Source organism: Protopterus annectens, chromosome 13.part0, assembly GCF_019279795.1.
Source record: "Protopterus annectens isolate FY-2018-M chromosome 13.part0, PAN1.0, whole genome shotgun sequence".
In the NCBI taxonomy this organism is placed as follows: Eukaryota; Metazoa; Chordata; order Ceratodontiformes; family Protopteridae; genus Protopterus; species Protopterus annectens.
In genome coordinates, this window is record NC_056747.1 from 289502315 (window position 1) to 289514768 (window position 12454).

At 39.1% G+C, this 12454-nt stretch overlaps 1 protein-coding gene across 1 annotated transcript in view; it reads left to right on the plus strand.

The window, feature by feature from the left end:
• LRWD1 (leucine rich repeats and WD repeat domain containing 1) overlaps positions 1-12454 on the plus strand; it is a 721948-nt gene that overhangs the window by 96210 nt on the left and 613284 nt on the right. The window contains exon 3 of the mRNA XM_044053858.1: positions 945-1064. Coding sequence (XP_043909793.1) covers positions 945-1064 — 120 coding nt within the window. The remainder of the gene's footprint in view (positions 1-944; positions 1065-12454) is intronic.

A 12454-nucleotide genomic window follows, 5' to 3' on the forward strand; every position in this document is an offset into this window, starting at 1 on the left:
GTTAACTACTTCAGATAAAGAAGTTATGTACTCACCATAACATTCCATCTGAGTAGGTAACTTCATTTGTCAGCAACCGACCCTCCCTCCTTCCCCCTAACCTGGTTCTTTGATTACCTGGACCCTAGACCCTAGGATGGTTTATCAGGTCCTTTGTTAATCCTTAGGTTAGGATTCTTCAGGTTGTTGTTTTGTGGTTATATAGGTGGGCAAACGCGATCTGAGGATTGGAAGGAGGTCGCAGGGTATTATGGGTAAGGGGGAGGAGCTTTGAGCTCGGACCTCTAGCTTGGAAAGCTGCCGGCTCGGATCCAGGTCGGATCAGATTACCCATAGGTTGCTGACAAATGAAGTTACCTACTCGGATAGAACGTTATGTTGAGTACATAACTTCTTTTTTTTCTCGCTCTGAATAGAGCTCCTAAAGGTCAGTATATGGTATGGATTTCACAGAACTGCTCCTTTGATATGCCATGACCATTTCTGAATCCAGGCCTCTGTGTGTGGAGGTGAGGAATTCAGTTTACTAAAAACAGCCGGATCTCTGACGGAATAATGAGACTGAGCATACTGTTCGGTTAGTATATCTTTAACATGAATTTAGCATTGATTATTTATCTTTAGTCATCTTCTTTTTATCTTTTCTAGATCAGTGATGATTATTATTATGAGCTGAAGTAAATTATGTCACATTAGGAAGGGGGTTCCTCAGTAATTACCTTCTAGTTTTCCACAGAGTCTTTGTATCTCAGTCAAAATGGCATTCTCTGCTTGTGAGCACTTTTGCTGAATTTCTGAAACTAAGGTATACTTTTAGCATTGTAGTATGTTTTTCATTTTATTTAAACTGACCATGCAAAGGCATCTGTATAGGAGCAGCAAAGTGTCTAGCATTATTATATGAATTTAAAATTCATTGTTTATCTTCTTTTTATATTTTCTAGATCAGTGATAATTATAAGATGATGTTTCTTCTGCAAAATCTCCATCGTCTTAATGGTAAAGATGTGACATCAACAGCCAATCATGTTAGATTTGTGAACAGCAGAGAACTGGCCAGCAGGGTAAGATACTACATCTAAACAAGTAGCTTACAGAATGATCAGCTATTGAGTAGGTAAGCTGAGTGACATGGTTGTGCATTTTAGAAACATGTGATGGGATTTGTAAATCACTTCTGCCTTACTCATGGTACAAGGAAATAAAATGGTGGCTTAAAATTTTATGAATTCCTCCCCACAAGCCACTTCTATGCCATAAATATGTTAAATACTTTGATGTATGCAAGGTGCTTGCGGTATGGGATTTGCGAGTTTGTCTATTGTTAGGGTATTACAGGAAGTCCTGGAGAAGACCCACTTATACCACCATTTAACTTAACCTGTTGGAGTATTTCCTACAACATCTGCCAATAACCGCTCTGTCTCGCGCGCTCTGGCGCTTTCTCTCGCGCTCTGTCTCGTGCGTTCTCTCTCGCGCTCTGTCTCGCGCTCTCTCTCGCGCTCTGTCTCTCGCGCTCTGTCTCGTGCTCTCTCGCGCTCTGTCTCGTGCTCTCTCTCGCGCTCTGTCTCGTGCTCTCTCTCGCGCTCTGTCTCGTGCGTTCTCTCTCTCGCTCTGGCTCTCTCGCGCTCTCTCTCGCTCTGGCTCTCTCGCGCTCTCTCTCGCTCTGGCTCTCTGGCTCTCGCGCTCTGGCTCTGGCTCTCTGGCTCTCGCTCTCTGTCTGGCTCTCTGGCTCTCGCGCTCTGGCTCTCTGGCTCTCGCGCTCTGGCTCTCTGGCTCTCGCGCTCTTTCTCTCTCTCTGTCCTATTTCCCTCCCCATTTACTTTCCAGGCTTTAATCCATATTCTCACCTCAGCTCACCTCAGCTATTTTCACCATGATTTTTCCTTTCTCTCTCCTTTTTTATCCATCCAGTGTTATTTCCTTTTTATCACTTAACTTATTTTTCCTTTTATTTCCTTTCTCTTTTATTAGTTTACACGCACCTTTTTTATCTGTTCTTTCTCTGCCCTACCATTTTTGACATAACTGTTCCCCATTAACTATATACATATTTTACAGTTCTGTCTTCCTTCCACAGTGTTTTCATTTGTTTACTTGGTGTGGCCCTTGCTTCAACCCAAAGACTCATCATAGCTATGACTGTGTTTATTGCACTTAGGGTCCCCGCCTGCTCTGCACCAAGACTGTTTTTCCACTTTTTCTCTCCCACCCTTTCCCTTTAAACTCCATTTAACCTCTTGTCTTTGCTTCCTAATTTCCTTCTCTTATTCCGCTTATAATGCTTCTTTTTTGTTCTTACTGTAGTTACTATTCTCTTTTTTGTCCCCTCTCTTTCTGATCGGTATCTTCCCAGTCATGTACGTCTTTGACATTTATCTAGCTAACCTATTTTAATCGGTTATAAAGTCTGTTCCAGCCATATGTTTATATTTTGCATGTCCAGATTTTTCATTTTTTTATTCCCCTTTGGGTGTGCCAGCTATTTAATCACATATATGTATATATTTCCACATAATTTAACATTGTTTTCCCTTAGATGGGTTGAATCATTATACCTCACCCAACTACTCTCCATCCTTTACCTCTGCTGCTTTATCCCTACAAACGTGTTCCTGCTTAAATTGTTGTATATTGTCCTGTTCCTCCTTCCCTTCCTCTGTCGCTTACACATTTTATCATGTCACTGTTTCTGTGGTTATATCTTTATAATTATTTAGGTATGACTGTGCTGCAGATATGCTTACATCAGTATTTTATAGGCACCTTTCGACAGTAGTTCTAGCATCCACCTTGTATTATTAATCATATATTTTTCCTTTACCTTTCATACCTGAGTGTATGAATTACTTCATGTATGCATTAAATTATTTTTAATGCTATAATAATACAGTTATGTTATTATTCATTTGTGCCATTTTTTCCTTTTCTCATTTTACATTCATTAAAAGATCTTGTCTGCTTGACCTTCCTTACTTCATGCTTGCTCACGAATATGTCCCTTTTCATTTGGGCTTTTATTACTTCACTTTCTGCCTTAGTCTTTGATTTTTTTTTTTATATTGGAAAGTATAGAGAATCTTTGGGATTTATCATCACCTTCTCTTCTCGTCATATTCTCTCTACTGTGCTTATCTGCCACCATGCTCCCAGCTCTTTGATTTACTGGTTGTTTAAGAAAGTGTAATACATCTTTCACCATATTTTTATTTTTATTTATTTATTTTACATTTGTTTACTGGGAAATTCTGACTGGACGCAGGTCCTTTTTCAGCAGATGCCCGGGGAGAAAAACTCCACATAATGTACATTTATAAATAGAGATACAAAGTTGAAGCAATAGTAAACAACATTACAGGTTGTTGGCTTTAATACAGTAACAAGATATTGATTATCAACAGTATATACAGTAAATGTTGCAAGTTAAGATAGTTTCTTGTCATTTATAATATTAGTAACAAAGTTGTCAGACTATATTTTAAAGTATGTAAAGACAACTAGCTAATTCTGACTGTGGTTTAGTAGTGGCGGTAGTATAGTTGGGTTAAGAGTCTAGGTGGGGGGCGAGGAAGTAAGGGTGGGGGTGTTAGTCTGGATTAGAACAAGTACAAAGCCAGTGCAAATGTAAGTGGAATTTGAGCGCAGTCTTGAAAAGGCTTGAAAGTTTTCCCCATCCCCTGTGTATAAATCCTGAAGTAAGCTCGGTAGATCGACCTCCAATGATAGCACTGGTCTTGACACACTTTTATGGATGGGTGGATGAATACATTTCTTTTCTGTTTGGTTTCGTAAGAAAATCATAATCCACATAGACATTATCTATGCCAACCTTTAAATTTCTGCCAGGTTTCCAAAGTACTTGTAATTTTCTCTCCCTTAATTGAAAAATCTGAAACCTTACTATTATTGGTCTCTGTCATTTTGTTTGGTCAGACTGACTAATTTACCATGCAGTTCTGTGTGCCAGTTCTACTAAGATTTCTTCATGTGGTTTTCTACTTCATTTGCAGAGTAGTTCCTTAATGACATTTTCAAAGTCCAATGCTTTAAAATTTAATGGTATCCCAGACAAATATGAATACCATTTTCTCTCTCCCTGGCCTGCAAGTAATCCAACATGGCTTCCACTGACTCAGCCTTGGCTTTCAGTTCCTCTTTTTCTGCTAAAATATATTTTATTACTCCAGTATGCTCCTTCAGTTATTTCCTTAATTTTCTTTTCTTGTGCCTTTAGGTTATCCATCAGTGACTTTTTAACATCTCTAGCCATATTTTTCAAGGATAACCTGTTCATGCTGCATTGCCTCTATTGTTGCTTTCTCCATCAGGGACTTTTTAACATCTCTAGCCATATTTTTCAAGGATAACCTGTTCATGCTGCATTGCCTCCATTGTTGCTTTCTCAATTTTCTCTTTTTTTTCTCCAGATTTTACTGATTTCTTTTCTATCCTGGTTTGCAGGTACATTCACTCTTCACTTTCGTGATCTACCCCTAACAATTCCATTTCTTGACTTTTTGTGTTTTACAGTTTCTTCTCACCACGGTGCATAGTTTTGCATAACTTGCTGCTTTCAGCACGGTGCCATACAGGAGATTTTCAGACTAAAGCTGGTTTTGGATAACTGCAGGTTTGGACCCTACTGTTGAGTGTTGCCTGCCTGTGCATGAGAGCACCACATGGTGGACAGATAATTTTATTTGCTTACATGTACAAGTCAACACAAAATGACAAGTTATTTATTGTAAGCATCATTGCTGCAGGAATATGAAAATGAGGGTGGTTGCTTTGAATTGTGCATCAGTCACTAACCAGTTCTTTTTAGAAGTGTCATCCTCTTAGGCAGGAAGAAGTATAGTCTTAAAGTTGGGTTGGATCCTAGTTTATAAAAGCCCTCTATTGCCTATATTAATACCCTTTTACCTCACCAAGAATATTACTGCTATATTGCCACTCCCCCCATTTCACACTACCACACCTTTCTCTATTATAGACTCATACTCCTCTATCTTTATATCTCTCTACCTCTACCACCAGAGTACTACTTTGCTATTCCCCTATTGACTCCTATTGAACTCTGCAAACACCAAACCCAACTTTACCACTTTTAAATCCACAAAACTCTCCAACACTCTACTACACCCCAAAGCCCCCAAATATCTCCTCAGTCACATTATCTCTATTCTTCTCTCTGGTGATATTCACCCAAACCCTGGTCCCTCCACCACACAAATTCCCAGAAAACAAACCCATCCCTCCCATACAACAAGCAAAACCCTTCACTTCTCAGCGCTAAATGCTCAAAGCCTTTGTAATAAAATCCCAAACCTCCATGCCTGGCTTCAGTACAATAAAACGGACATTCTTTCCATCTCAGAAACCTGACTCAAACCCACATAAGACTCTGAACTAATACCACCTACCTACAGAGTCCTAAGAAATGACGGAGCACAAAAGAAAGGAGGTGGGGTAGCACTCGTATACTCTGCATCCCTGTTAGTGACCCCTTATACCAAACCCTTCCCCAAATTTGGTAAGGCAGAAATGACACCAGCCCTACTTCATCTAAATATGTAGAAACTCATATTCATCCTCTCTCTATGTATATATATATATATATATATATATATATATATATATATATATATATATATATATATATATATATATATATATATATATATATATATATATATATATATATATATATATATATATATATATATATATATATATATATATATATATATATATACACATATATATATATATATATATATATATATATATATAAACACACAAACACACAGCATTTACATATAAACACACACACACACACATATATATATATATATATATATATATATATATATATATACACACACAACAAGGAACAGTATTTACAATTGAGGTAGGTTTGTAGTAGTTAATAGATTCATTGAGATATATTGCAAAACATAATGAAATTTAGTAGGTAGTGACAGGTGGCAAATGAGTATAAACACATTAGGAAGTGAGTGTAGTCCGTGTTAGGTGGGATGAAAGCAAGAACGTATCCAGTGTGAAGTACGGTGAGAGTGCAGTGAGGTTTTGAATAAGGGGAGACTATTGGTGATGGGAATGGAGGAAGGGAGAGAGCTCCAGAGGCGTGCAAGAGAGAAGGACATTAGTTGATTCCCTGCTGGAACTGTTGGTTTGTGTAATTTAATTAGGTTTTGGGAATTGGATCTTAAGAGAGTCTCCCTGGTTTGTGCATTTCAAAGGTATTTGCAAGGGAGGGACAGAGATGGGTTCTGAATGAGCTTATGTGCTATAATGAGCTGGGTATATGTGAGGAGGTTTGGAAGTTCTAGCCAATTCAGTTTGAAGGGAATTGCAGTGATGTGTAGAGGCTCTATGTCCTGCTGCAAATTTGGATATTTTGTTATAACAGAATGAGAGGCTTGATTTGAGGGAAGCTTGTAGGTTGGTAGGGATAGATGCACCATATAAGAGGGATGGGATGAGTTATGCGTTGGCTAAGGTTATCATGGTGGTGGGTGAGAGAAAGCGTTTGTGGCGGTAAAGCATACCAAGTTTTTGGTGGGTCTTTTTGAAATTTGATTGCAGATGTTTGTCAAATTTTAGCTGATTATCGATGACAACACCTAGAAGTTTAGTTTCTGAGACAAGTTCTAGGATGGTATTATTTTTGCTAGTTATTATGAAGGATTGTGTGTTTAGGGAAGAGGTTTTGGAGGTATTGAATAACATGAGTTTTGTTTTGGTAGCATTGAGGGCTAGATGGTTATCGAGCATCCACTGTTCAGTGGCAGAGAAAGCAGCTTGAGTTAGACTATTAAGAGTTGTAAGGGAAGTGGAGAGACAGATTATAGTAGAGTCGTCTGCATATTGTACGAGGCTGGAGTGAGGGATGGCATGATAGAAATCGCCTGTGGATGTATTAAGGAAAGGTGATATAGCTTTTTTTTCCATTTAACTGCTTGTTGCTTGTTAGGTAGCTTGAGAACCACTGGGTAGAGGTAGGGCTTAAGTTAAGTTGAGAGAGCTTGGTGAGAAGCAGGTTGTGGGAAATGGTGTTGAATGCCTTAGAGAGGTCAAGGAAAAGAGTGGATACAATGTGGCCAGAGTCACAGGCTTTGTTGATTATTTCGAGGAAGGAGAGTAGGGTTGTGGAGGTACTGTGGCCTGGTCTAAAGCCATGTTGTGTGGGGGTAAGAAGCTGGTTGTTGATCAGGTAGGGTGAGAGTTGTTGATGGACACACTTTTCAAGTAGTTTGGAAATAGGGGACAGAATGGCAATAGGGCGTAAGTTTGGGATGTCCTTGTTCTTGCCGCCTTTATGGAGAGGGATGATAAAGGCTTTCTTCCGAAGTTGGGGGACATGGCATTCTAGGATAGACCGATTTTATTAGTATGGTGATAAGCAGGGCGATGACATCAGCAGCAATTTTTAAGAAGTAGGAGGAGATTTCATCAGGGGCATTGGAGCCAGGTTTTAGTTTTTGTAAGAGTTTTATTTTTTACGGTAGATGTGGAGATGGGATTAATGGTAAAAGGAGGGGGCTGGGGGCATGGATTGCTGGGTGGGGATGGGTTGTTGGTGAAGGAAGTAGGGTGGGGAGGAATTACAGAGTTATTGGTGAAGGATTGTGTTAGTTAGTCAATAAAGAGGAGTTAAATTGGGTTGCTAAGTCTAAGTCACTTGCATTTGGGTTTGGGCAGGGGCTTCCTGAGTTTTCGGGGTGTAGGAGGGAAGAAATACCTTTCCAAAATAGTTTGGGATTGGTATTGTGGTTGGCATGGAGGGTAGAGAAGTATGCTTTGTGGTCAGAGGTAATAATTTTTTGCCTTTATTACGTAATGTTTTGTATTCAGTAAGGGTATTGGAGGGTTTTTGTTTTTGGTATCGTGCTCATGCTTTGTCTTGAAGTCTCATGATAGCTAAAGTGTTTTTAGTTAACCAGGGAACAGGGCTGCTTTTTATGCGTTTAGTCTTTAGAGGAGCAAGGGAGTTGAGTAGGTCTAAAAGAGGAGTTAAAATAGGAAAGAGCATCGTCTAGGGGTAGGTTTTTTTAATGGTGTCCAGTTAGTGTTTTTAAGTGTATTTATTAAAGTTTCAGGGTTAAAGTTTGTTAGACATCTAGAGGATATGTAATTGTGGGTTTGTTGTATGGAAGAAGGGAAACGATGGGCGAAAGTGGGGAAATGGTCAGCTAATGGGTCTGGGAGAGTGCCACTATCTGAGATATAATGAGGGTGTGATACAAGAATCCAGTCGATTATACTTCCAGTAGAAGGGGTCTTTGAGGATCTGGTAATGGTATTGATTAGTTGTGTAAAGTTATACCAGTTGATATTGAGTAAGTTATTGGGTGATTGAATTGTGGCCCAGTTTATGTTACTGTCACCTAGGATTATTGTTTCATGAGTGATGTTAGAGGAAACCCACGAGAGAATGTTTTCAAGGCATGAGACATTATTGTCAATGGACCATCCTGGCAAACAAACTGCAAATCAATAAATACTGATTTGTCTGTGCTTTCCTCACTATTTTTTATATTTTCCAGGCCCATTCATTTTCAAGCTCTGAGTGTAGCTTTGGGTTCTTGAGAATATTGACGTATATTTCATTATTAGTGATACCCCCTTTGATGCTACCCATAAGCAGTCGTATGGGTTCCATGTTTTTCTATAAGGGCTATCACATTTGGTGACTGTTCTTTTTGGGAAAGATCACAGACTGTGGGGGTTGTGAGTGTTATGCTGAGTTCCAGAGAAGGATGTCTAGAAGATTAAACTTTGCAGTAATTTAGTTGAATATAAAACAATTCTAGGATTTTGCTTCCTCCTCCTATTCTTACCATTTTTCCTCTTGGAAAGTGACCTATTTTAAGGGAGAAAAGTGTTGTGGAAAAAAGCTACTATCTGAAAAAGTATAGGAAGGGTTAAAGAGAAGGAAAATAAAGCATTCTGATGGGTATGTTAAGGTTAAATGTATCTAATGAGTTAGATCACACTGGTTGTGAAGAGCACAGTAACTTCAAACTCTTCATACATTAGCTACAGAAATACAAAAAAATGCTTACCATTTTTGCTACTTTGAAGTTTTGACAGTCATAGCCTGTAATTATCCAAGTTGCATAATGTAAAATTGTTGAGATTTAACAGCTTGAAGAGTTGGCAGTCTCCCTGGGATAATTAATACCTACACTAAGTGTACACCATTCTGAATAAACAGACAACACGAGCATAACTCACACCTCGTTATTTTTTTTTTTTCTGATTTTCTTGCAGCCTTAAATATCGAAGAGGATACGTAAAGGTTATTACAAAGTGTAGACTACATGTACACTTAGTGTAATCTTTTGAGTGACTAGAAAGCCAAAAAATGTGGTAGGGATGTTCTTGAATATAGATCATGCACACATTATTAGGTGTTAATGAAGCTGGCCCTCTGTGACATGACTTAACATTAAAAAAAGAACATTTCTGAAATAGCCACTGGTGCTAAATTAATTAAGATCATATTATTATGTGGATTTGGCATAGTAGATACAGCTTACAGAATGGTTGCCATGGGAACTGTTGTAAGCTTTACTTGACCTTCTCCTTATGGGTTTCTTGAAATTGAAAATGTGAAGCTGTTAAATGCTCCTTTATAACACTCGCTGCTTATTTACTTAGTGTCCTTCAAGTCTTAGAGTTGGTGGAAGGATAAGGTAAATGTTTTGGCAGATGCTATGTAAATTGTTCACCCTACTGTACTTGACTGTTCCTTATTATCTTCTTTCTTACAAAGTCCTGACCATCCTGTAGGAAACTACCAAGGCAGCATAAGTTCAGAAAAGGACAGTGTCAGAGAAGACAGCATAATAAGGTTTTCCGGCAACCATTACACCAACCACTTTCCTGGCTATCAGACTGCTCCAACATCTTGGTGGCACCAATTCTCCTCTCTCTCATCCTGTTCCCCTACCCCAGTCAATTAGAAAAATTATTTCAACTTTTTTGCCACACTGTAGTTTCAGATCACAGCAGATGCTTGGATAAAAGAAATATTGTCAACAAGGTTGCACCATATAATTTATGTCTACTCCAGTTCCAGGCCTAACTACTCCAAAATAGCTGATGTTTTTTTCTCTCTTTAGCTCAACAATTGCTTCGTAAGAAAACATCTCAGCCAGATCCTCTTCAGTAACAAGGAAAATTATGTGAAGTTTTTTTTTCCTGGTTCCAAAGATAATGGAAGTCTGTTCTTGATATGTCAAGTTTAAATAGGTTTACAAAAACAAAGATGAGAGAGAGAGAGTTTCATTGTTGGGCACCTTAGATATTCAGGAGGCCTACATACACATTCCAGTGCACAAACCTCATCGACACTAATGTTTTGTGTAGTGATGGCATACCATTTTCACTTCATCTGGACTCTTCACAGAACCCACTAGGACAAATATGGCTCTCCCTTTTTAATTTCTCCAAATCTTTTGGGTTTCTAATACCATGACGGGAATGGACCCCATTCCTAAGCCAAGGTACCAGTAAAGTTCATGAAATTAGTATTGTTTCAGTCTTTGATTTCAGACAAAATTGCTCTTTGCAGCAACCGCAGTGTGCCCATTAATGACTCCTTCAGCAGTTCATGTGGAGTTGCATGTATTGAAAGCATATCTGAATATGATTGTAGACTCACTTTTATAAGATCCATTGCCCTTGCTACTGTTGTAGTATTATTATTACTGTTATTGACAGTGTAGAATCCTCAAAATACAGAAACATTTCTACAATGGGGACAGGCCAAGCCCAGGGGGAGGACAGACCTCCCTGTTGTAGAAGGGAGTAGCAGTCCACAAAAATCACAAAAACTGATGGGCCAAAGAAGAGCCTTAAAGACGATAGAGTGGGCTATTGAGGATGAGAAAGAAGTTTATGCATTGTTGCATTATGCAAATATGGCTCCAGTGTTTGCCCACCTATGTATGATGAGGGTTCAGATATGCCTATCTCTATGTGATTGAGATGAGCAGAGACTTTTCATATCTTCAGCATAGTCTTTCACCTTATAACTTTTCAAGTGAGAAGGAAATTGTCAGTCTGAGCAAGTGAGACCTTCAACACTTTCATTCAGGTAAATTTCTAAAGTGCATTCTGAATACTTAACTCTGCAAAACTTTTCTTCTGATAGAGAGTGCAGTGCAAAGATGGGCTTCTTTCAGGAACTGATCAGAGTCCAGGGATTAACAGCTAGGTGTTTACCTTAAGCTCTGGTATTCATGTCTTCAATCATTATAATGGTACTGAATGCCAGACTTCATATGACAAAGCTGCAGTGGTATCTCAGAAACCTGTGGATCCAGAATACGTCCTCTTGTTAGCCATGATGATCAAGATATAGTTCACTGTTTCTGTAGTTGTGACACTTGGGACTTCTGCTGCAGAAGATCCGAAGTCCAGACTGATTTCTAGAGCTTTTCACCCTTCCTTCTGCAGGCCAGGTTGATGTTCTTCCCATCTGCATGTCAGCACTCCTGTGGTACAAGAAGGATATCTGTCCATGTTATTTTCTAATTTTTTTTTTGCCACATTATGAGAACATTTGTCAGTGTGAGTACTACGTTAGGGCTATAGATATAACTTTGTGAAGTTAATAACTGTGTTACTTGTAGGAAGTACATTTCACACATACTTCCTTAGTCATATTTGTACTGCTTCAGGACAGTGCATGATATTACCTCCTGTCTCCATTATGCTATGTTTAAGAAAAGGTCATTAAGAGGAGATCCAAAACTCTCTAGGACTGTCTGAACCAGAAAAGGCTGTGCACCATGACCAGGGCCTCCATGGCATCAACCAAGTCTTCCACAGATGCCCCATTCAAAAAGTGGAGAAGTGCTCAAGAGAAGGAGTTCTGGGAGGCCGATGACATATTTATTGAGTCTGAAGGCCATCATAATCTTAGGGTCATCTAGACTAGTGAGACCCTTGAACAGCCCCAAACTCTGGTGCTTACTTTGACTGATGTATCTGGCAGTGTACCTTAGGAGGTTGCCATGTACTCTGTTAACACACCCTTCTGAGCCAAAATTCTCCCCACAGGCATCCGGTTCTGTTGCCTATATTTTGATAACTTAAGGGCAATATTCTCTCAGTTTTTGTATTCTAAGATGTCTGAGATTTTAAAATAGGAGTTATCAGTGCCTGCTCATGAATGAAGACCTCAAAGGCAACCCTTCTTTCCAGAAGTAGGGCCACAGTGTCCAAGTGTCAGACATCTGCCACCTTACCACAGCTTGAGCTTGGCATGCCCTCTTCTAAGGCCCCTCTCACAAGACTGGATGAAACTTGGTGAGGAATCTCTAATTTTCCTGAGGAGCCTGTAGCCATCATTAGAGGAACCATCATTGTCTGCAGTCCCACCATTAAAAAGAATAAGGGAATCCTCCCCACAAAAAAT